Below are 25,567 nucleotides of genomic sequence, written 5' to 3'. Positions count from 1 at the left end.
CAATATCAAAACCCATGAGTCAGTCAACAAGTTTAGTGTTTTCAAGGATCTTTATTAGGTAAACTCTAAACTTTTAGTATTGCTTTCTTAATCTTCAACCTTTTTTTTTTTACTTTTTTTTTTTTACTCTAAATTAGAATCTTTTACAATATGTTTATATAGAACCCATGGATTAAGCTACAGTTCTGAGGAATACAAAAATATCACAGAACATTTTCTACACTCGCCTTCACCTGTGAGGCTCAGAACTGGTTCAGAAAGACAAACAGCTGTCTGGACAGAGAGGATCGATGTATCCTAAAGGATAACAGCACCGTGGAGCCAACCCAGCTGGAGAAGTGCTCCATGTAAAAACACCTGTCTCTCAAGTCAGGTGTGGTGAAGTGCTGGCAGTCATGTCTTAACATGAGTCATGGAGGCGGGTCGTTTCCAGAGCTGCAGCACATCTGGATCGGAGCCACCCTCGCCAGCCTCGCCAGCCTCCTGCACACCTGGCCTGTGGATAAGCTGCCTCGTCCGTCTGAGGGACGGTGTCCAGGGAAGTCCATGCTCACACCTCAGTGTTCGCTGGGGCAAACGCCTAAATGAAGTCTTAATCAAACAGATCTACAGGGGACCCATATGTGCAAAATACTCAGTTTTAAAGTTGCATCTTTGAAAGCAAAAGTCTAAACAGTGGGACGGAGCCACCGTGAGTCTTAGAAGGGGATCTGATCCAATGTTTCCACCCAACAGGAACGCCGTTCTCCAGCATTCCCTGATCCTGGAGTTCCACTGGCCAGCATCTTTTAGATGGGTCCCTTTTTTGAACACCTGGTCTGGAAACAGGAATTACCTTGGAAGCTCATCACTGAGCTCTGAAGAAGCCTGGTGACTCAGAAATGGGAAACGGTGAGCAGAGGCAGGAAGATGAGGAGCATTCAGGGCAGCGTGGCCCGCTGCGACCGACTCTGCAGGGTCGCCGCTGTCCTGTTGGTTCCGCTCGGGGAAGCTCTCGGCGACTTCCTCAGAAGTAATGAAATAAAAACGAATAAAGCTGCCACCCTTCAAAAAAAAAAACACCTCCTATTTCTTGACAATTTACAGCGACACCTAGCATGACCAATGAGTCCCAGTACAGATTGTCCGTCTGTTGGACAGTGCCAGCTGGAGTCCCGTTTTGGTCTGGAGTAGAAATGTAAATATGGATCGTCATGACAACCAACAGCAGCGTTTGAGCCTTATCCTCCCCCCAGTCCCGTTTGTATGCATGACTAAGTCAGTAGAAAATATCAAAAAGTTTATACAAAACCCTAAAACATCCGCAGAACAAACAGTTAGCTTCTTCTCTTCTTGTCCCACGCTGCTAGAGGTTGAGATGGACAGAGACAGGCCAATCATCACTCCGCCCTCTGGACTGGAATGTCGCAGCATGACGAAGAACCTCACCAAATGTTTCAATCCAAACTCAACTGAGCAAAGAAATTCCTAAAAACACTAGAAATGGAAACAACATCAAGAGATCTAAGCGAGTCAAAAAAAAAAGAAAAAAAAAAGAGGGGTACACTGTGACTCGTGGTTAAACACAGGTGTACGGCGGTGGATCGAGTGTGTCAAAACGGCAACCAGGCTTCTCCACTGACGATACCCGAGTGGACAAACACAACCTGGGAATCCATGGATGAGGGACACGGAACCAGCTGCAGACGTTTTAGCTTGAGGCCACACAGGAGAGAAGGAAGAGGCCCCTGACAGAGTGGGGCCCTGTGGGGGATGTGCCTGGCTCAGTGGGGTGGCAGTAGTAAAGCTGGAGGCTGTGTGCTGCTGTTTATGGGGAGAATGTGGCCATCTCCAGCGAGATGCGCTGCCACAGCTCCTTGGTCTGTTTGCCTCTCTTCAGATTCTGCAGCACGTCGTTGAACTGCATCATCCCCACCGGCGTGAGGCAAAACGCCCCCCGGGCGCTGCGGATGATGTTGACGAAGTCGTCATAGTCGGCAGGTGTCAGGTGGATGAGTCGATGGTGGATGTACTGAGGAGAGAGATGGGTGTGAGAAGGCTTGTTGGATGGAATCGCTGCTGGATTAAAACATCTCGGTTTTTCATTCGAATCAAATATGTGGTGAACATTAACGTTTCTATTTAATCTCAACTTACCATACAACTGTATGGCTGAACAATCTTAGGAAAAATATGTCATTACAACACCATTTCTCAATATTCTGATGGAGATGTTGGTTAAGATAAAAAACCCACTCCCCTCGTTCTTGCCAGTTTGTTGTTCTGAATCCCCACTAGAGGGGATTGCTGAATGGACAATATTGAGTCAGGCAACAGCTAATTAAACCTGCAGTGTGCAACTTCCAGAAGAAATATTCCTCACATATTTGTTGAAACGGCCACTATGTCATGACAATATGATATTAGACAGATAATCTGTGAAAGATTGTGCTTCTCTGCCTTCTCCAGCGCTAGCTAGAAACAACCAATCAATCTCCATAACTCAAACCTCACTGTAGATGAGGAGCCAATAAAACAGTCTCAAATTTATTAGACATGTCTTTTCCTTCATCACAAAGTTGCTTGAAGTTAAAAGTATAATGAATATTCATTAAAAGGAAAACGATCCAGATCCACAAACGACAGCAGTGTTGATGCTGTGATGATAGGTGGTGGACGGTGTGTTGCACCTGTAGGTATGCCTGCTGGCAGCGCTGCACCAGCTGGTGGAAAGCAGGCGTGCGGAGGTGAGCGTGGATGTGGGCAGGATTCAGCCTCTGCAGAGCCTCCATGATGATCTCCTGCAGGACGAATGGACTGAGGACTCCTTTGGCTGCTCCAACACAGAACTGGTACACATAGTTGACTCCTGGCAGACAAAACAACAAGCCAGTTCATGAGAAACACCATTAGTGCTGTGCGTAACCTGAGTGATTCAGCTTTATATTTAAAAACAGATTGTTTTCAAAAGTATGACAACGGCCACCTTTTTTATATATATATATCTGCTCACTTTAAGGACTACAAAGTGCACAAAAAGTTTTCACACTCCTTTATAAATGGAATCATGGACAAAGCACCATGGCCTTTTAGACAAGACTTTTCAAAAACCAATCAGTCTAGAACAGGGGTGTCCAAACTTTCTGTGGGGCCAAAATCATCAAGATAATAGCACTTGGGAGTCATATTAAAAATGCAAAGTAATTTTTATTGTAAATTGGTCATTTGAGAATTAACCATGCAATGTTTTTATGAAGCAAAATTACAAAGAACAATTTAGTAAACTGATATTTTCTTTAATAATAAGAGAAGGTGGGGGGGTTTGTAACTCTTTTGGTCAAAGGTTTTTTATTTGGCTGGTTTAGAAAATGTTTTTAAACTTATAAATTAATAAAATTATTCAGAGGGCCACAAATGGCAGCCACGCCCCAGTTTGGACATCCCTGATCTAGAACATTTGCTTAACTTATCATCTTTGAACCATTTGCTACTGTCCTCTTTTGCTAACATGTTTGGGGGCAACACTGGCAAAGGCGAAAGAAGTTCATCCTGCAGTCGGTGGATCGCTGGTTCGATTCCCGCTGCGTGTCACTCAGCATTGCAAAAACACTTCACCCGCCTTGCCTGCTGGTGGTGCTCAGAAAAATGACACAAAATGACAGCATCGCTTCTGTCAGACTGTCCCAGGGCAGCTGTGGCTACAATCCAGCATTTGATATAAGGAGCATTATAAATAAAACGAATTATTATTATAATGTTCTCACCTAGCCGTGCAGCTAGTCCCAGCAGCCACTTTACATCTTCAGTGTAAGGTGGACTTCTGGAGAAGTTGTTGGGATGGTCATTATGAGCCCTCCTGCCCAGCATCTCCAGCGCCAGCATGCCTTTACACAGAACAGCAGCCATCCTCAACACAACACGTCTTTAATGTGAGAGTCAGACCTGACTAGGCGAAGCTGCTCACCAACTCTGTAGGCTGAGTGCAGGTAGTGCAGGCCCTGCTGGCTGATTGGCTGGCTGTGCTGCTCATCTTCTGCTGTGAAGGGGGCGCTCACCAGCGGAGCGGGTTGGGGGGAGACGGCAGGCAGAGATGCCCCCTGTATGGCCTGAATGGTGGGGCCAGAGTGGACGCTGCCCACTGCAGAAACACAACAGTGAGGCATTAAAATGATGATGACGTGGCTAAAGGCGAAGTGGGAACATGGTGCCGTCCTGACCTGCCACGGTGGTGCTCAGGGGCAGGCCCGTCTCGGTGTGGTAGGGGTGGACGGCGATCTGAGTCATGGACGGCACCGGGACGGCTGGGAAGGTGACGGCCGCAGCGGACAGAGAGGGCTGGGGGCCGGGAGCCATTGAGAAGGGGTACTGGGCCCCGATGAAAGCTGGATGTATCCCCTGATTAGAACACAGCAGAGGAGCTACAATGAAAACTGCTAATATTAGCACAATAATGATGCTTCATAGCTCCATGGGAGGCATCCGTTTACACTTGATTACAACCCTACTGCCATGTTTACTGGGGATAAAAAATTGTGCATAATTATTTAGTGGAAGATAAAAGATACAGGGTATAATACAATTTTAACAAAATCTCAAAAGAAAAAAAATCCTGTGGGATCAAAAGCCAAAGTTACATAACAAGCAGAGTGTTCAGTTTTCAACAACCAGACTTCAAACTAGAGCATCTTAATGTCAGCATGGTCCAGTAGAAACCTAAAACTAAATCTAATTCAAAAGCTGTTGCAAGATTTAAACATTTCTGTGAACAGATGCTCTCCAGCAAATCAGACTGATCTTGAGCTGCTTCGCAAAGACGGGTGGGCGAAAGTTTCAATCTGCAGATGTGCAAAGCTGGTAGAGATACACCCTCAAAGACCTGCAGGTGGATCTGCAGTGGAAGCCGCTTCTAGAAAGCCTAAACCTCAGGGGCGGCTGTGGTTTCAGATTCTTACATAAAAAAAATTTTTAAGAACTTATTTTTTAGACGGAAATATACCAAAGGTAGTACAAAGGTATATTTGAACTAAAACAGGCAGCTAGAAATGTTCTTAGAGGAGATTTTAGCTGTTAGCGGGCGGTTGTGGTTCCCAACCCGTGCGAACACAAAGGGTCCACTGCAAATGTTTTCAACCATAAGAACTGTTGCATGTGTGTTGTATTTACAGTCCCCTGCGGTGTGTATTGAGATGACCTCTGACCTGTGGATATGAAGCCCCAGACACAGGGAAGACGGCGGGCCGGGGTACATGCTGCAGAGGGTGTCCCAGGTACTGCGGGGTGCAGACGGAGGGGAGGTGTGCCTGGATGGTGGTGTAGGGGTGCAGCCCCTGACTGTGGGGGTGGGACATGGCCTGGCCAGGAATAGCATGGGACTGGTAAATGGTGGAGCCCACAGAAATGACGGGGACGATGGCCGCCGCAGTGACCGAAGCAGTGACCGCTCCCACCCCCGAAGAGTCCATGTTGGCTACGCCGTCCAGCACACCGCAGGTGGCATCTGGGGGCCTCCGGCCAGAGCTCCCGTTGGCCCCGCAGCGGCCTGGAGGATCCCGCTGCTGGCCAGCACCGCCACCCACCGACTGCTCGTACAGCCAATACCACTGATGGGCCACCTCGAACAGGACCTCAGGATACACGCCGCCGCCCTTCGCTGCCTCCTCCACGGCCACGCAGGCCTTCTCCAGCATCACGTTGTCCTGGAAGCAGGAAGAGACAAAGACGTAGAGACGGGAGTAGGTCAAATCGTTCTCATATATGGTGAGCATTTAATTTGATCTGATTCTTAGCATCTTTAAAATTCTCTAGCGTTTGACTCAGCTTATCCAGAGATCAGGTAATGTTTCCTTCTGGTAAGTGGAAATAACACGTGGTGAGTCGAGTTCTTCATATCTACATTATTAACAGTGAGAATAAACTGTTAAAGTCACAATATTTTGTGGAATTCCTTGGAAACATGATTACTTAAGTCTTTCTGCTCATAACTCAATCTCTGCAAAGAGTCAAATCTTCACACAAAAAAACATTACAGGCTAATTTATCAGTTACATCCAACATTAGAGAGCACACAACAACTGCATTCAATCAGATTTTGAAATATGAACACAGCTTTTATTAATAACACAACAATTTTTTAATAACTGGAAACAGAAACTTGACTCCTTCTACCCCAATGACAAGTCACTATAACCTTATGTGAGTTACAGCTATGATAAAAAAATTCAAAATGTTAACACGACTATACATAGTCATATATATACATATTATACATACTACCACATGTGGTAATATGCACACCACAGTATTTAGTGTGGTTTCCTGCACAGTGTGCAGGAAAAGTTGACTTGCTCTACCTGTTCTTTGCACTGAACCAGGGCTCTCTGGATCTCATTGGGGTTGAGGGCGTGAGCGTGAGGCAGGCAGCTGAGCGCCAGCTCTGCGGCCGCCCGGACCATGTTGGGGTCCCTGGCCCGTGATGCCCGGTCTGCCAGGGACGCCACCTCTGGTGGAGTCAGGTGGCCATCCCAGCACTCCACCAGGATATTCAGGGCTGCGCTGCCAATCTCCATCGCTTGACCTAAAGAAAAAGCAGAAAGGAAACCATGGTTACAATACCTGACCAAATGTAACAAATGACTGTTAAAATGCGTGTCCTTTAATAAATCACACCAGTTATCCAGGAGACATGAGATGAGTAGGTCCTGGACAGCCAGTTGGGCGAAACAAAATTGTGGAGGCCAAGAGCGTACAGTCCAATCTCGAAGGCACAGAGATGGAGGTTCCTGTGTGGCCCCTGGTGACCGCCGCTGGCTGAGGGCTGGGTGAAGATGGAGGTGGAGGAGTTCCCTCCGGCTTTGATCAGCACCGTCTTGGCCAGTTCAAAGTAAAAATGGGCTGCTGCCTCGGAGGGCTGGTTGGGCACATGGGGGGCATGACACTCCAGGCGGCGCCCCTTATACCTGAACACATGGAAACGTTGAAACCAGTCAACATGAAACCCAAACATAAAGTATCTGAGCACACCAAGTACACTTCATAGGGAGGTGGAATAAAAACAGCTTTGACCAACGGAACAGATGTTCCAGTTTGGGAATTTTCATATTTCATAGTAAAGATATCCGTTAGCGCAACATTTGTTCTCGTGTTCTGAGCTACTACTGTTCACTAGCTGCATTTTCATAAACTTTAAAATTGAACAAATAAAATTCCGAAAATAAATTTGCCTAGTGGAAATGCACCAATTTCAAAAAACTTGTTTTCCAACAAGAAGCTTTTAACTGTTGGATGAGTGGATTTTTCAGCCATATGGGTTTTAGGGTATTTGGTAAAACTGCATTGGAAACCTTCTTTTTTTTTTTTTTGCATCACACGAGTCACATGATCAACAACCGGATGTTACTACTGGCGGAAAAGATGAGGAAGACGACAGGAAGTGGTAGGAGGCTGATGGCGCCACATGTTTTCTTAAAGAAATTATGGCTTGAACAAACTTAAAGTTAAAATCACACGTGAATATTTCTTATTTAATGGAAACACCACAATTGTGAAATTGTGTTGAAATGGGAACGCAGCTTCTGTCAGATAAAATAATCAGTGATGTCTGAAGAGAACTAGAGTTACCAGAAAGAATAATCCCCAGCTTTCCAGATCCATATGCAAAATTATTTTTGTGTACAATGAAACATCAGGTTATTTGAGATTACATTCAAAAGTAAAAGAATGGATCTTTATAGCTCTGCAAAGCCAACCCTGTAGAGAGGTGGGGTAGTCAGCATGTGTACCTGCTGGTGTCAGTGCTCTTGGCCCTAGCCCCGCCCCCAGCCCTGCGTGAACCACTGGAGGATGAGGAGCCCAGCGAGTCTGATGAAGAGCTGCTGATGCTGTCGCTGTCCTGTCCGCGCGCCCAGGACGCTGCCGCCCACCCACCCCGGAGCGGCCTCCGGCTGAGGGTTGGGGAGCTGTCTGAGGTCGTCTCAGGAGCGCTGCTGTCTATGCTCGCCATGCCTGTTCACACACATGCTCTTTAAAGTTTGCACACTGGGTTTGCTTCACTACAAATCAGCAGTGTGTTTTCACCAAGAGGGTAAAACTCCCCCCAACAGGAAAAAAATAATAGCAAGACTAAAACCTAAAGGTGAGTTTTTTGAAATTACAGTGTGTAAAAAAAGGACAGACATGTAGGATTAGACAAGTAAAGCCAGGTCAGAGTGCATACCAGTGTGTTTCTTCTTCTGGCGGACAGGCGAGCCCCAGCAACGCTGGCTGTAGCCGCAGCGCCCCCCTAGAGCCAGTCGACTGGGAACTGTGGCCTCCGGTTTAAAGGATGCCGTTTCGTTCTGCTGCTCACTTGATAACTGTGCTCCATCTGAAACTGCAAGGACACAAATTCAAGTCAGTGTTCAATGGAAAACACATCTAGTTCTGATCAATTGCAGAGGAAAGGAAGAAATGCTCTAAGTAAGTTTGGGTACTCTGCACATTCACAATTTCCAAAGGCATTCTTCTGCCGTTTTGCACCACAGTCTAAAACGTTTGCACAGAATTTCACAAATCTGGGAACCTCAGACCAGAAGAATTCACCCAGCTCTGCCATTTTTTCCAACTTTCAACATATTTCGATCCTGAATGTGTTGGGTTCCTACCATGCTCCTTGGTGTCAGCAGCGTTCTCCCCGCCTGTGCTGTTCTGCAGCAGGCTGAGCTCGACCTGTGAGGTCACTTCCTCCCCAGCCAGAGCCACAGCAGAGGAAGAGCTTGAGGAAGACGCAGCCAAGGTGTTAGATGAGGACGATGACACGGCGTGTTTGGTGACCCCTCCGGTGGAGCCTCCGATCCCGCTGTGGTTCCCAGTAGTGTGTTTGGACGGGCTGCGCTGACTGCCCCCTGCTGGCTTGCTGGAGTAGAATGAGCTCAGAGTCTGAGGCTTGTGGGTCTGGCTCTCCCTGTCCAGCAGCTTATCCAGGATCTGATCAAGGAGAGAGACTTCAGCATTCTACACATGCACCTGGTATCAGGGAGTTGATTCTGAAACCATAATCAAAATCTACTTTATATTGTAAGAGTTCATATTTCTGTGATGTGCTTTGTGTGACAAACTGGACAAGTTCAGTTCAGTTTCGAAGAACCATCAAAGGAAACGGATGGCCTCTAGACAGTATGCACTACATACAGTGTGTGTATGTTGGGTTTGTGTCTAGTAGGGTAAGTGGGTACAAACTACTACAAGTGTATTACTGTTTGTTTCCAATAGCAACGTCAAAACGTATGATCAAGCTCTGTACATTACTACTGTCTTCTTCTCTTTGTTGAGCATGATAATGTCTAGTCTGGAGATTAGACAGGAAATGTGCCGACATGCAGTGTGATTCACACTTCAGTCACTTTAGAAAGCTGAACATTTCAAGGATTTTTAGTCATTACTGCTGACTTTTAGTCATTCCAGTTTCTACTCTACTTTCCACAGTTTACATCAGTTTGTTGGCTGCATACAATATAAGACAATAAAACCTCACCAGGCTGTGATAACAAGATCTAAAGCTGATCCCTACAGGTCAAAGGTTGTCTATCATATCTATCGGTAGCCATGTTTGATAAAGCGTGAGCCACCCTTTACCTTCTTGAGTTTGCTTTGGTCATCCTTGTAGGTGATCATGAGGGCTAAAGCCAGGTCACCCTTCACCCGCCGAGTTCCTTCACAGAGCAAAGGATGCTCTGCCTCGCTGACTGTCGTCTTCATACCTGCACATGCAAAGTCATGGAAACAGCAATCGGCACGAGTTAAGGAGTTTCAGGGCAACGGCAAAGGAAGTCTGTGTGTTAAAATCTGTGAAGACTGGCAACAAATTATACTTTGAAAGAACAAGATAATTACAAGTAACACAAGTAAAATGAGCCAGGGAGCAAATTACCAAGAGCAGCTACAGCAGCTTCAAAGCCCAGCTCCTCGTCCCCGGGCATCTCATTGTTTCGGTTGCGACTGGGTGGACGGGAACCAGTTGGGGACACAACTAAAGAGACATCATGGAGATGAGACTTGTTCAAAGGATGCTAGAATAAATAAAAACTACCGTGTGCAGTCATTGCTTCTTCTATCTTTGAGAAATAAATCAAGATCTGTAATTCAACTTCAGAAAATGTTATCGTTTTCATTTCATTCCATTATGGAAGGCAGGCAGAAACTCAACAAATCAAAGTAGTCACCCAAACATAATGAACATCGTAGATGGTTTCTTGATGTTGATGGCAAATCAAAATCAGACATGACAAAGTGGCCAGAAAAAAAAAAAAGTTCTTATCAAAAGTAAAAAATGAAAAAAAATACTACTCTTTTGCTTTTAGAACATCTGAAGGCCAGAAATAATCATTTGGATGCCAACCTGGGGTGCAGAGAACGTCAAATATGAAACTGGCCAACATCAAAGGCAGCACCGGTCTGTAATCACAGAGGTTTCCGTCCCTGAGCTGCTCGGCTCGGTCTCTGATGGCCGACATCTCCACCAGGCCCAGGGGAATCTTCTTCAACAGCGCCACCACCTCAGACTCCTGGTAGGCCAGCTTCACCTGCTCAGTCACAACATGGAGAGTCAGTAATGAAAGTACTAGTTCAGGTCTTTACATGATTTGAAAGGATTTAGATGTTTCCATGTGTTCATGACTGTTGCCTTGTCCTTATACAACATCCAAATATAACAGCAACTTATGCAGCTCAATTAGGTTTTCTCTGGGTTAGGTTTCAGGTCGTTTTAAGACAAACAGATCATGCATGTGTGTGACTTTGAGCCACAGACCTCCAGAGCTTTAGTAGAGGCAGGCGGCCTCTGCAGCTCCAGGGAGAACATTCCGGTACTGAAAGCCAGGTTGTGGAGCTCCAGCCTCTCGCTGAGGACCGTGAGGAGGAAGGCAGCTTTGGACAGAGTGTTGGTGGCCACCTGAGTCTGACGGCTGGTCGACACCTTGCTCTTCTTTCCCTGCGGTCCATGAACATGTCAGAGGGTGTCAGAGTGGAATCATATGCTCCGGTGTGGTGGGACGTTTTACCAGATACCTTGGTCTGAGGTTGCTCCACCTTCAGGTCAGGAGGATTGGCCAGCAGGTCTCTGGCCAGCTCCACAGCCAGCTGACATGCCTCATTACTGTAGCCATGAGCATACAGGGCTTCAGCACATGCAAACAGCACCTAGACAAACACACACGGTGAAAAGCTACCAAAGCTCACAAGATGTCTGAATATTACAATCATTTGGAACTATTAATACAGAATAACTGCACAGGAAGTAACTTTTAAAAACTAAACTGCTAAGCTGCTGTTGTTTTGCTTCTTTACCTCCATACGTCCTGCCTGTTCCAGAGGCTTAATTCCTGCAAAGATGTCTGGCTCTTCCTCCTGGTGGCTGTCGGCCAGCTGCTTGTCGGCTCCCTCCTCTGATGCAGCGCTCAGGTAGTACGCCTGGTAGTCATCCTCAGCCAGAGCTTCTCCTTCAGAAGCTCCACCTGCAGCCTCCGCCCCCTGGTTAGCTGCTGCTGCACCTGCTGCTTCTAGAGCTGCAGGTTCTGCCTCCCTGTTGCCCCATGGCGCCTTGGCGGAAGCTGGAGGACTGCCAGGTCTGGCTGTCCCAGTGCAGCTGGACGGCATGTCTTCGCTTCTGCCGTTGGGCTCAGTGAACCCCTCCACCGTGTCCACAGCCACCTCCATGTGTTCTTTAGCAGTAAAACAGGCTGGAGCAGACTCTGCAGCAGTCAGTGCCGCAGGGACATGACCCGCATGCTTCATGTCAAAACTCTTGCTCCCACCGCCGCCGCCTCTGCTGTATTTGGGCAAATCTCGGAGCAGCGGGCTGGGAGAGGGCAGCACCTCCGCCGGGGCGGGGAGGAACTCGAAGGTGTTGCAGGCCTCGGCTCCCAGAGCCAGGTTACAGCTGTCATCCAGACTGAGGTCAGCCAGGTCAGGCTCCAGAGAGCTGTCCTCACTGCTGGTTCTGCGCTTGGTGCTGGAATGCTTGCCACTTCCCAACCCTCCGCTGCCCCCAGGACCTCCAGCCGACGGAACCTTCCCTCCTCCCTGGGTCAGCTTCAGTTTGCCTCCGGAGGAGGAAGCAGCTCCTTTATACATGCACTTCCCCCCACCGTCCTCTAAAGACAGAGAGACACTCCCCCCCAGCCGGACCAGCATCCCTCCTCCTCCACTCAGTGACAAACCTTTCCGTTTGCTCAGAATAGTCTCCTTTGGTCTCACAGCCACCTCCTGCTGGGAGAAATGGCCGTTCCCCCTTCCTTTGTAGTCCAGCACCACTCCGCCCTCTGCTTTGCTCGCTGCTCCTGCTTCAGAAGGCTCGCCGGCCGCTCCGGCGGCAGCCTTCACTCCCCTCTGGAACTGCATGGCCCTGGGCCAGCAGAACGGGCTGTTCTTCTTGTCTGCGCTGCAGTAGGTGATGCCTTCCAGCGGATAAGCCGCCTCCCAGTTGAAGTAGCAGGATTCCACAGCGGGCTTGAAGCCCTGGAAGAGTTTATCCAGCGACTTTCGATGTTGTCCTCGTTTCACGATCTCTATAACTTTCAGATGCCACTGCTTCAGCTGGCTAGCCAGCTCCAACCGCCTGCAACAGACCATGTGGAGGCTGAAATCTCAACACTTTTCATTGATTAGGCAATTCAGTGTTGGTATATATTAGGGCTGTCAATGTTAATGCATTGATATTATAACACAGATTAATCGAACTACCTATTTTGACCTAAAAGCCACTCTCCAGCGGAGGGCATCCTAGTTCCCAGTAGCATTATGGTCTACGTGTACGAGCTCGAAATGTCACATGCATGAAATACACCAGCCGATCAGCTGGATGACAACAAGCGACTCACTGCACAAATTTCATAAGAAATGAATGGAGAGGGGCATTTCTAAACTAACCTTTAATACAAAATTAATTACTTTAAATCTTCCTGAATATAAAACCTGGAAAACTGAGAATCATCAGACATGTTTGGTTTAAGATAATAAAGCTTTTTTTTTAACTGCGTAGTTTTTGATATGAACTATATGGGCAGTTGCCCAGGGCAGCATCAGAAAGGGGTGGAGTAAGCAAGAACTAGAAAAAATAAATATATATTATCTGTCAGTTGTCTCCTGAAAATGTTTGGTAGGGGTGTGCCGTGGTGGCGTAGTGGTTAGCGCGACCCATGTTTAGAGACCTTCAGTCCTCGACGCGGCCGTCGCGGGTTCGACTCCCTGACCCAACGTTTGCCGCATGTCTTCCCCCTTTTCCTTCCCCCTTTCCTGTCAGCCTACTTTCATATAAGGGACACTAGAGCCCACAAAAAGACCCCCTGGTGGGGTAAAAAAAAAAAAAAAAAGTTTGGTAGTGCTTGTTTGCATGCGTACTGAAGTATGTTTCCCTTAGTTCTATTTCTAAGAAATAATAAAAATCAGATAATTTTGCATTTTAATTGGTTGGAGTGCAGCAGGAGAGGCCTGTCCAGAGCACCATTCCTGCAAGATCCACAACTGTGTGCATTTTTATATTTAAACTTACAAAATTAGGCATAGTTATTAATTGTGATTAATCAGATTACATTTTTTTAAATCATCTCACAACTCTAATGTATATTCAAATCTGTAAGAATAGTTAAAACATGACTTTTGTCTGTGCTCTGACCTGGTGGGGCTCATGGTGGGGTCAAGCACCGCCAGCCTCCACAGGACGACCATCTCATCACACATGCTGGCACAGGCGTGAGCCGCCACCTCTGATTGGCCGTTGCTGCGCCCCGTGTGGCCGCTGGCGCTGCTGTGGGACGCCGAGGTTCTGACGCTGTACCACCAGCTGATGATCTGAAACACAAACCGGGCTGGGTGTGAGCCAAAGTCTGGGCACAAAGCAACAGCTCTCAACACGGTGGTTTGAATGTGCAGTAGAACTCCAATGCAGACCAAAAAAGTGAACTCTGGCCCGCCTAAAAACCTTGTTTTCAGTTTTATTTAAGTGAACTCTGGTGCAGATCGAATGCATATGTGGATGCAAGCAGACCAGAGACCGCTCCAAAAGCAGGAAGCGATCTACAGAGCAGGGCATTCTGGGTAAATACGACCAAATCAAACATGCTAGTCCAGCACTAGACAGGGAACTGGTTCATCGTCTTTTACCAGAAAGACGATGGATTTAGTAGGATTTTACTAGAAATCCTACTAAAATCTGGCGCTCCTCCATTTTTGTTTACATTTTATGAAGACGGATGTGGCGCTCAGTGTCTTCTTCTGAGGTTTTTGTGTCATTTCCTTCAGTGGTTCTTGGTGCAGCTGCCCCACAAGCGAGGGGGGAGAATAGTTTTTTAAAAATAGTTTGGATTGCTTGGCACAGTGCAGTGTGGAAGAGAACCGCAAGAGCTGAAAATGTAAGAAATGTTGCAACTTTGATCTCCAATCGAACTGAGTCTACAGGACTGTCGGGTGTGAAAACAGTACTAAAATCTAATGGTAAATGGGCCTAGTGACAGTAAAACTCACCTGTTCATAGGTAAGGCACTGTTCAGTGAGGATCTCCAGCAGTGGTGCGGCGTTGCTGTCTCGCCTCTTAAACATTTCCCTGACGATGGACAGAAGGTTCCAGATGCCCTCTGGTTCCCGGCCCCTCAGAGGGCGCAGCAGGCACGCCCACTCAGCAGCTGCCGGAGGCTCAGTGGAGGACAGGTACATGGAGTTCACATCACTGGTGATACACACACAAACCTATTAGTAAAGCTACTCTCTGAATATTAGCCGACTCTGTGGCAGATAAAAATACAACAATTAGCCAGAATTAGCCATCAACTGGTTGAGAGAATTTCCTGGGGTTAAGATCTAAGGCAGACAGCTTCAGGTATCTCAGCTGAAAGCTTCTTGTTTCAGTCAAAGAGGCTTTTACTCAGGATAATGAGAAGCATTAAGAAGGAGAGCACCTGAACACGACAGGAGAGGGCCCACAGAACTTGTGCAAAGTCTTTTTAATGTTATCGCTGAGGGTCGACTCGTCCAGATACCAGGTGCTCTGATCAGATGCTGAAGGCCCTGCCGTCGGATCTGAAAATGCAAAAATAACACGGTAAGATTGCGGTTTAATAAAGGCCTCCAAAAGGAAATAAACTGTCAGAAGTTAGCTTCAAGTAACTCCAAAGGTCTCAGCATTTCCTTCCCATTCTGTCCTGAGTCACAACAATCCTTGCTCTGGCTTTACCATGACTACTTTTCTGGCATTTCATCACTAATATTTTCATCTGTGGTCATTTGGACTAATCCTATTTTCTGTTTTAGGGTCCAAATCAACTTTATTATAGAACTTTATCCTTAATCCCCTTCATTGTGCCAGACTGATGTCCCTAGACCATCAGGTTCAGTGCAGTTGAAAACGGATTCAACTCTAACACTGAACCAGTTTTCCTCTCTCACAGTGCATTTTTAGCTTCAAGAAGGAAGTATGAGTGAAGGGAAAAGCGACGGAGAGTAGTGTGTTTTCCTCTGGAATGCTGCGGGCCGTACCTGGAGCTCCACACACAGTGTTGATGGCTGTAGACTGAGAAGACAGCAACTCGTCCAGCAGACGCTGGGCTGTAGGTAGGATCTGAAGAAATACAAGGAAGAGAGCTCTAAATACTGACATGTACTGGATTAGGAGGGAGCTATAGAGCCTTGTGTATCCTCAGAAACTGGGTAACATCTAATTTCTTCATTCTGCAGTTGATTTTTACATTTAGCAGTAATTCTGCAGCTCATCAAAGCAATTAATGGAATAAAATCAAAACATATTTTTTTCTGAATCAACTATGTAGTAGTTCCTGCTGTTTCCCCTCCAAGTTGCTATGTAAGGAGAGTCTGCAGCGGAGTTCTGGTGTATGATCTGCTAACATCAGACATGTTTGGCTCCAGTCGATACTTTGTCTCGGTCTACAGAACAGTTTCTTAGCAAACTGGCTCCCGAACCCTCAGAGGGCACAGCAGGCACGCCCACTGGTTACCACATCACTGGTGACCAGTGACATGATACCATGTCTGACACATCACACCTAATCACACACACTTAAACAAAACTAGGTTTGTACATAAAATTCTGTAACTTAGGTTATCTTAGCTGCCTGGTGTTTTAGATTAGACATCGTACGAACAGTGTGTAGTGTGTTTGTTCTGAGTGTGGATCCTACCTGTTGAGGCAGCTCACTAATGAGGTACTGGGCAAACTTTTGGAGCTGGTCCCTCTGCAGCCTGGATAAAGACTCTGACACCGGAGCCCTCAGACAGACCGCTGAAGCCTGCAAAGGTGTGAGCAGACAAATGACAAATAAACACTGCGCATTAAGATTAGAATCACCGCAGACTGTCCTGTTCCTGGAAGAAAAGATTAGTTTCGTTTTAACAGCTGATCCATAAGTTGTTTTTTTGTTTTTAGGAAATATGATCATAGTCTTCACAAGTCGTAGAGAGGAACTTTGACAGTCATATCTGCTAATATTCCACTTGGATCTAACTGAGTACATAATTTAGAATCTTCTCAAGATGTTTCATGGTGCGTTCACCAGATGCGTTTGTTTACATTCAAAGTCTATGTGGGGTAGCGTTGAGGGCCCGGAGCAGCGTGTTTTGCGAGTCTAGCGTAGCGTGATTTGAAGCGTTTTGAGTATTTGATGCCTCAAGCCTCGACAAATATGCCAGCAATGGCTGGAGTGATTTTGAAGCGTCTGGCGTGCCCTCGACGTGCCTCCTCATAGACTTTGAATGTAAATCTGATGCACGACATGCTAGGTGTAGAGCAAACTGTCATGGGTCTGCATTCAAAGTGCATCGAATTTGGGACTTCAGACGCGCTTGGTGTGAACGCACCATTAATCTGATCTGAATCGCAGGGAATTTCTATTTTACTCATCGGCTCTCTCCATCTCTCACAGCTTTCACTCAACTATTAAGCCTCTGTACTGATTCATTTTAAAATAGTTTAATATATAAAGAAATGCTTTCTTCATTTAGTTCATTAGAGTTCAGAACTGAAAGGATTCGTATAGAGAAAACAAACTCACATTGTGTATTCTGAAAAGGCAGAGAGCGACTACGTGGGCACACCATTTTGCCCCGGCGCCGCAGGTACAGCTGCAGGAAGTGATGCGGCAGCGGTCAAACATGACGGCCACGTTGTAGGCTGCTTTAGACTGACCAGACTGACTGGACACTACGGTAGCGCTGAGATGGAAGCCTGGAGACAGACAGAGACACACTTCTGCTTCATTTGTGCAGCAAATATAAGTGAGCATCCTACTCTCCAGATAAAACAACTCAAAATCTTCTACTACTGGCATTGCTGAATGTTGAAGGACGAATGAAGTTAGAATGCCGAGGTGGACTTTAAGAGCCAAAGTCTGTAGTCTGTTTATAGTTAAACTCGGTTGAGAACATCCCTGAATCGAGCGGCTGGACGTACCGATCTGAAGGGGGTCTTTGACGGCTCTGATCCTGTACAGCTGCTCTCCACGCTGGAACTCATCCGGACTGCCATTAGCCAGGCAGGAATACAACCTGCAACCACGTTAAAGCAAACTCGGTCACTTCTCATTCCTTCTTCTGAAGTGTTCAGAAAACTTTCTTCCCCTTCATCACAGGAGTCAGTAAATGCCTCACGGGGAGTTAGTAAACTCTAATTTGTTATTGGGACATCATAATAACAAATATTGCTGGATAACAAATTGTCCCAGAAGTTATTGTGATATATGATATTCTTGTTGTTTTGAGATCATTTTCAAGTAACGTAATGGTAATGGCATAATAATGCAAGAATACATCCTCCAAGATCAATAAACTTTAAATTCTAATCAACATTAACACTGAAACTGGAGGACATTTTAAATATCCAAAAATAATAAACAAAACAACAAAAACAACAAATAAAATCAATTATAAAGTCCCTGTAAACAAAATTGTCCTAAAAAAAAAAGCTAACTGAGACCAAAGTATCAGACTGAAGACTTTTGTCATCCACAATAAATCATGTAAATGGAAATTACTGAAGTCCTTTTAATTTATCATGTGATTAACTGATTTATTGCTTAATGCGACAGGTCTAGCTAGTCACATTTGTAAACATCCAAATTAAAACACATCAACCAAAAACAATAAATAGAAAGGAAACAAAAACCATGCACAACCAAAACCATAAATAAAATTGATTATGAAGTCTCTGTAAGCCAAACTGCCCTTAAAATATCAATCATCAGATTGGAAATTATTGAGCTAATCTTATTAGTTGCTTATCAATTGTCTCTCACCTGATGTCCTCCTCATTCTCTGGGAAGCTCCAGAAGGCAATGCGGAGCTGGAGCTGTTCCGGGACTGGGGGGTACACCTTCTCCACCACCTCGAACGGGATGTGGAAAGCTACCTGCTTCGCCGATAACTCCACCAGGGGGGTCACCTGGCCATCTGAGGAACGCCACAGAACAAAAGCAGAAACTGTCAACACACACTGAATCAGCAACTTCTCATCCAGTTGACGGACACTGGAACTTCAGTGGAATAAATCCCTGTTTGGACCCGCTCACATTCAGCTTCTTCATCAATCCCATAATATATGGACAGCTATTTGTTAGTCAAATTATGATTCCGATTTTGGCTGATACAATTTTTTTTGTCTGAAATGCTGCTAAATATAGCAAGAAAGTCACTGAGTTGGCAACAGTGGGGTGATTATTGTTAACTACGAACATGCAGACAATCACAGACTTTTATATTTCATTCTCAAGGTTTGACATATTCTTCCGCTCATTCTTCGAGCATTTAGTAAATAATTTTGGTAAACGACCTAAAACTTCTAAAAGTGAGGGGGGGAAAAAACGGTCAAACTATTTTTAATCAGTGTATGTAAACTTCTGGTTTCAACAACCAAGACCTGAGTCATCAGTTCAACACGACGACTGATTCATCAGTTCTGTTCAGAGCATGCTGGGCAGCAGCAGGTGCAGGTTAAACTTCACCACAGACTAGAAAGCTGAACTGCATTCTGGGAGATGTAGGTAACTGCTGTGGGTGAAATGCATTGGTGGAATATCTTTCCCATTTACTTTGTTTTATGAAAACATTTTATCCACAAATAAAATACAAAACTTGGTGGAGTATAATTTGGATGCATTTTATTTTGCATTCTAAATTTCTTCATTTTGAATCAATTTGTTTTATATCTGAGAATTTTCTTGAATAAACATCCTCATAATGTTTAATTTCCATATTTTTAGCTAGTGGTTGCATCATACTCACTCTGGACCTAAACCATATGTAGAAAAGTTGGTTTTATGTGTTTATTTCTTGCAGTTTCATCCATGCAAATTAGAAGCCTTCTGGTAATGCAACATGTTGAGAGAAAATACATGAGTTACTGTCAATTCTTGCATAAACTGCTTTTACTGTGTGCACTTAGGCTTTTTCAGATAAACCATGGAGAACTAAATAATACGTTTTCTAATCCTGCAACTCTAATAACGAATAATGGTGTTTTTTTTTTAGGGGTGCACCGATAAATCAGCCAGCCAATAAATCAAATAGCTGATAAATCAGATAGCTGATAAATTTACCCCAATTTCCTTCGTTTTGGGAAATCGGTGATCGGCCGATACTTACATGTGAAGTCGATATTATCCTCTGATCTAATGTACTTCATCAAAATAAGCCACTGACCTCTTTTGCTCTGCCATGAGAAAAGGTTAAAAGATAACCAAGCCCACCAGGTCATGTCTACATGTTTACAGTTAACAACAGTCATCCTAATGTTACCGACTCAGCAACTTTCTTGCTATATTTAGCAACATTTCAGATAAAAAACAAAAACAAAAAAACAATCAGTATTGGCCTAAATCAGAATCGGCAGGCCAGGCAAGAATTAAATCTGTAAAACTGAAGTGATAAAAATAAAAAATAATTTTATAAAAAGAGTCAGAGCAGTTCTAGACTGAAGTTTCTCCTAAAACACCATTATGATTATGATGTTGACCAACTCATAAAGACAGATCCATTGTTGTTGAAGTTCCCAGCACAGAAAGCAGCAGCAGCAGCAGGGTTCTGCTGGGCTGATGTATCAATGTGATAAAGTGCTGTAAAGGCAGCTGCTGCTTGTTCAGGGCAGAAACAGCTTAGCACAGTCAGTCTGAGAAGAACTTTGCTTCTGGTCTCATTAGAAGTTCTGTTTTTACTGCTTTGAGACCGCCGGGGAATGTGTGGCAGTGAACATATTTTTGATTATCTTTATTTAATTGGTCTCTATAATAGAACCCTGGACATCTGACACCCTCTTTAAATATTTCCAGATTTTTTTGCTACCTGCTCTTTTAAGTGACCTGGCCAACTACTACTACTAATAACAATATTGACCAAAAATAACATATTTCTGAACACTGAAGCACTAAAACGTTCACTGACACAGGCTGTACAGCACCATGTGGTTTTATGAGTAACAAACAGTTCATTTCTGAACCTATCAGCCATATTAGATCCTTCTACTTTCCAAGTCTGAATTCCTACTTCAGATGGCATTCACAACTCAGAGTTCAACAAGTCCAACTTCAGACTATAAATGAATCACATCAAAGACCCTCCTGGACAGAAACCTTTACAACTACATTCAACAAGAAAGCAAAAGGCAAGTTTTCATCCAAATAGTTTTTGCTAAGCAGGTCATGTTTTGCCACAGAAGGTTTTATCATCACCAAACACACACAGAGTGTGTAATATTCAAACTTTATCACAGGACACAACAGGGAGGCTCCACTCCAACAACCACCATTAAGAACTGCTACTATATTAGATGATAGCCTCTAACTAAAAGCATATTTATAGCCATTTAGCATGAAAACATCTATAGAGGCATTCCTAAATCAAAATCAACAACTACATAACTATAGAGTCTAAAAGTATATTTTTTGCCAGGACTAAAAATAAATGTAAGATTTAGATGGCATTAGCAAGCACACAGACATAAACGGAGCTTAAAAGAGGAGCCAATATTATTAGTCCATATCGCCCACCCCTAACTAACATGGCAGACATATTATGATTCCAACATCAATACATGTTGTCCAACCTTTAATCTTGACGGTCGGGGAGTTGGGCCCGGCGGACTGCTTCCTCCATCCTCTCCAGTTCTGGCAGAGGCTCTCGGCCTCGGAGATGAAGGAGCACAGGGAGTCTTCCTCGAACCTGTCTGAGTCTTCGAAGGAGAACCTCTCTCCATCCTCCCACTCAGCAAACATCAGTTCCATCACATCAACTTTTCTGGATGATTTTAGAATACAGACGGCTGTGGCTTCGCACTGCAGGAAGTCCAGAGGGCAGAGGAGCAAACTCCAGGAAGGTTCCGTACTGGAGGGGTCAAGGTTAGGGAGAGAGCGTCCAAAACACAGCCTGACAGGTTACCACTTGGCCCCAAGCATAGCTACATGACAGAAACACTAAGCAAGGTGTGCTCGAGCTATCAAACTAAAATGTATTTACAATAATAAACTACACTGACTATGTGTCTGTATGTCAATTAAAGTTCTACCTTCTACCTAAAGACCAAGGATGCATTTAACTGCACTCCAGGTCTGGCTGACTGTACCAAAAACTGCTGCCTTAAAAGGACAACAATTTCATGACACCAGCGATATCAGTTCACACTTTGCAGTAGTGATATCTTACTCTTAAGGACGATTTTCAACCTTCAACAGGGACAAAGCTATAATTTCATTCTCAGGGAATCAGAAAGTTGTTTTCCTTCATCCCCATCTCCTTTCATCCAATCAGCTGCACCGTGCTAACAGAAAACATCCCGGCTCATGTCAATCTCAAGTGTCATGACTAATTACTTAAATATATGATGTGTTTAGGCTAAATCAACCCAATGCTGTGTCGCGTTTAACGCTCAGTTCTTATTACATAGGGAAGCTACAGAAAATAACTGTACGCGTTAGCTTAAATGTCACTATAATAAATGCATACATGGATACCATAAACAAACACCACCCGCTCGAGACAGCAACAGTGAGACTAAATTTAGTTGGCAGCAGTTTGTTTCCGTTTATCTCGGTTTTCTGTACTTCAGTCCTGCTACCGTGTATTAGCTGTGTACATTAGCAGCTGACTGGCTAACCAGCAGTCGGCTAACTAAAGCTAGCTGTTTGTTTACAGGCTAGGCTTCTGCTGCACTCTGTGAACTGCAGCGACCGGAAGCGTCTTCGTGTAGCCCTTCTCCTGTATTTAAACAGCTTACATCTGCTCCATATTTCGATATTAATCCCTTTTGGTTTCCCGTCCTTTGTTAATGCTGTTAGAGGCTTTTATGTCGAATGTTAACAGCTGCTATATTCCTCTGTCAGAACTGCTCCGTCCTAATTCCTGCACGGTTTCCTCTGGTTGTCCCGGCCTTTTAAAACCCGTCTGTCGCCTTCGAATGACACCGACATCCCTCTTGTTTTTCACGTAGGTCTTTCGCGAAAGCTCCGAGTCCGTATCCGTCTGCCGGGGGAAGATGGCTCACCTTTTTTTCAGCTCTTCCTCCATCAGCTGATCCCAGCTTCCGGCTGCCAGCTAAACCCTGTAACCTACATTCACACAGAGTGATGCTGAAAAGAGGAGACGAGAGGAGGATTTATGCGGAGTTAAACTCCATCCAGAAACTTAGAACCTCCTTAGAAAATAACACAAAATGTTTCGCCACCCTTTGTTTATTCAATATTATTGTTTTCGGCTTATTTGTTTCTTCTTCTATGGTTATAAAGAAGGAATTTCACGTATCAGAAATTTGTGTTTCATTATCATCTAGGTACGGTTTTGTGGGGGGTGTTCTCTTCTTCATTACAGCATTTTCAAGTTTACTGATACATTTCGAACACTTATTTCAGTTCATTTTAGAATGTTTAACAATGAGCGACCCCCCACACTGAAGACATTTTTTCTAAAGAAATAAGCCAGGCGGTCACCCAGTAAGTGTTGACATTTCCAGATTTATTTGAAATCAACCAGTTTTCATCCTGTCAGACTTAATTCCGCTCTGTTGCTAGGCAGACAAGTAGGCTTTCTCGGCTCTGTCATTGGTTTGCTCTCTGGAAAATCCTCAGGGATGATTTGCTCTATGTGAGATAGCTGATATGAATGACAGTGAAACCAACCAATCATGTCATTCCTCTGAGTGGGCGGGCTTTGTTAGCAGAGGGTTTATGACAAGTTCATAATAGCCTATATGCCACGAGTAGTGATGACGTGCTTCCGTTAATATTTTCGCCACATAGATTGTTTCCGGGTACTAACTTTTTTTCCCCATTATATTATTGTACTTCCGGGTAATTCCAAGATGAATTATGCAGAAGAGCCCGCATTGAAGGAAAGTTTAACAGCTCTTCAGATGTTCTGCTTGCAATATGAAAATGGTATTGACCTGAGTAGATAAGCTGTAATATTGGAATGCCATACTTTTTGGTTGAGATGAAGACAATGATCCAACAAAAACTGATCTTTCCCCCCCATTTCTATTAACACATTTACATGAAGATATTCTAATTACAATCTTTGTTTATACAGTAAGGATACGCATCGAAAAGGTGTAATGCCCTCGCCACCCCACTAGTTGGTGCTAGGTTCTTTGAAACTAAGTGCCCATGCGTAAAATAAAGTAAATTTTTAAAAAGCAGCTGTTACGTCACTTCGTGTTTCCCCATCGGATACTGTTCCCCCAGTATCCGGTTTCATGTGTAAACATACCGTTTACTGTTAAAGCATAACATATGTTCACCTTATAGCATTAAGAATTGAATTAGCAGATAAGGAGATGAGAAAATGTCTCGTCTATCAGTTCTTTCTTGCCCTTGGATTGAATCATGGAGATATTTTTGCTGGAGTCAGGCAGGTTGTGCTGTCACCCAAAGTTCTGTGAGACATTTACAGATATAGCTGGACCACCCATAGGCACCAGCAGCCCTCCCTACCTCACTGGGGGCAAGGGTGTACAGAAATGGATCGGTGGATGTACTCTGAACATTCTACATCTTGCAGGTCTCTTTGGATTCTGTTAAAAGGTCACCTACAAGGTCACCAACACTGCTGGGAAGCTGGGGTTTAGGTACTATGTGGGTTTTGTGCCGTTCTCGCAGCCCTTAACCAGAGGGAGCCACGAGGTTGCTACTCACTGGAGGGTGGACCTGAGGAGCTATACACGCACCTGCAAGTCATCTGCTTCATCAGTCACAGGAGCCAATTGCCAGTGCTTACTGAAAAACTACCATTCTTCAAAATTCTCTTTTTCTTGGTTGTCTAGTTGGCTTTAATTCCTTTTATTTAGTCATGTGCAGAAGTCTACTCTGAACAGTTTGAAGTCTTTCTGTTGTGCAAGAAAGACTTGCACGGCAGTCTTTCTGCATCATTATATATATGTATATGTGTAATTACCTCCCAGCACCCCCTCCCCCCAACTCCTTGGGATGATCTGAATGTCAATAGTGCCTGACCAATAATTTGGTTGCACTTTGATGCGCAACCAAATTATGTACAACCCGTGAAGCAGCACGGCTCAACGCGCTTTTATTTTGAAAACCAACAAGCAGTGAGCAGTGGGCAGTGGGCGGGGTTGGGGGTTATTGAGTGTTATGGGGGAGCTGCCGTTTCCTTCTGCTCATATAGGTGACCTTTTAACGGAATCCAAAGAGACCTGCAACAAACCTCCGGATCAGATGTCACAAACCTCAAGGCACACTTGCAACCCTGTCCCATCGCCATATTGATAGATTTTTATTATTATTTATTTTTTATTTTTTTCTAAGATTTATTAGCGATTCAAAAATAACATAGACGGCACTCAAAATGAAACATACATTACATAGGACATATCTCCACCAAAAATATGGGAGAAATTAAAAAAAACAAAAAACAAATGGCATTAATGTCCTGAAGGTTCGATAATGAAAAACAGAAGCCTTTGTTTAGACTTCTGTGTTTTCTGCAATGGTCGGCGGCTGCAGCATCCAGCACTACGGAGCCCTCTAGGGGACATGGGGAATTTTTTTTCTTTTGCGTTCCCTCGCAAAACATTTGCGTTACCTCGCAATACTTTTGCGTTACCTCGCAATACTTTTGCGTTACCTCGCAAAACTTTTGCGTTCCCTCGCAAAACTTTTGCGTTACCTCGCAATACTTTTGCGTTACCTCGCAAAACTTTTGCGTTCCCTCGCAAAACTTTTGCGTTACCTCGCAATACTTTTGCGTTACCTCGCAAAACTTTTGCGTTCCCTCGCAAAACTTTTGCGTTACCTCGCAATACTGTACTGGTCAGTTATGCAGCATAATTGAATACTGCCAGCCTTTCTTACGGTGGGCGCCGTACTTTATGCTTTAATATAAGGTTATGTGAGGTTTTTCCATGAATGTTAGTATCTTTTTGTGAAATATCTGAAGTTTTATATCTTTCTTTAGGATAGAAAGGCACCACAAACCTACGATATAAACAGAAACCTTCCGTAAGTAGGAAAGAAATAAAAATACATTATAATTTGGACTATTTCTGAGTTATTATCGCGGGTAATAAATCATCTGACAGTTTTGATTGTGTCTCTGTTGTGTTCGTAACCTGAAT

The 25,567-nt window shown here is 44.6% G+C and overlaps 1 protein-coding gene across 1 annotated transcript; it reads right to left on the bottom strand.

The window, feature by feature from the left end:
- Window positions 1-31: 31 nt before the first annotated feature.
- zswim8 (zinc finger, SWIM-type containing 8) lies at window positions 32-22,528 on the bottom strand. Its single transcript, XM_028007225.1, has 26 exons — window positions 21,050-22,528; window positions 18,249-18,402; window positions 17,408-17,502; window positions 17,010-17,182; window positions 16,140-16,247; window positions 15,481-15,562; window positions 14,904-15,024; window positions 14,473-14,674; window positions 13,625-13,800; window positions 11,299-12,568; window positions 11,020-11,151; window positions 10,763-10,942; window positions 10,352-10,535; window positions 9,884-9,982; window positions 9,589-9,713; window positions 8,619-8,940; window positions 8,192-8,347; window positions 7,758-7,980; window positions 6,646-6,935; window positions 6,330-6,553; window positions 5,178-5,675; window positions 4,197-4,374; window positions 3,944-4,117; window positions 3,744-3,863; window positions 2,670-2,848; window positions 32-2,011 (listed from the first exon to the last, which is right to left on the bottom strand). The coding sequence occupies exons 1-26, from the start codon at window positions 21,225-21,227 to the stop codon at window positions 1,808-1,810; spliced, it is 5,847 nt and encodes a 1,948-aa protein (XP_027863026.1). The 5' UTR covers window positions 21,228-22,528; the 3' UTR covers window positions 32-1,807.
- Between the last annotated feature and the right edge of the window lie 3,039 nt (window positions 22,529-25,567).

This window comes from Xiphophorus couchianus, chromosome 22 (genome assembly GCF_001444195.1).
Source record: "Xiphophorus couchianus chromosome 22, X_couchianus-1.0, whole genome shotgun sequence".
NCBI classification, from domain to species: Eukaryota; Metazoa; Chordata; class Actinopteri; order Cyprinodontiformes; family Poeciliidae; genus Xiphophorus; species Xiphophorus couchianus.
The sequence above is the reverse complement of the archived record's forward strand: the minus strand, read 5'-3'. Positions and strand labels throughout refer to the sequence as shown.

Bases quoted from the DNA above. Each gene is read 5' to 3' on its own strand.
- zswim8 (XM_028007225.1), bottom strand. From the start codon at position 21,227: ATGGAACTGATGTTTGCTGAGTGGGAGGATGGAGAGAGGTTCTCCTTC. The intron at 14,675-14,903 runs GTGCTCTCCTTC...GTGTATCACCAG, and splicing joins CCCTCTCCTGTCGTGTTCAG to TGATGTGAACTCCATGTACC. The intron at 13,801-14,472 runs GTGAGTTTTACT...TTTGTGTTTCAG, and splicing joins AGTGCCTTACCTATGAACAG to ATCATCAGCTGGTGGTACAG.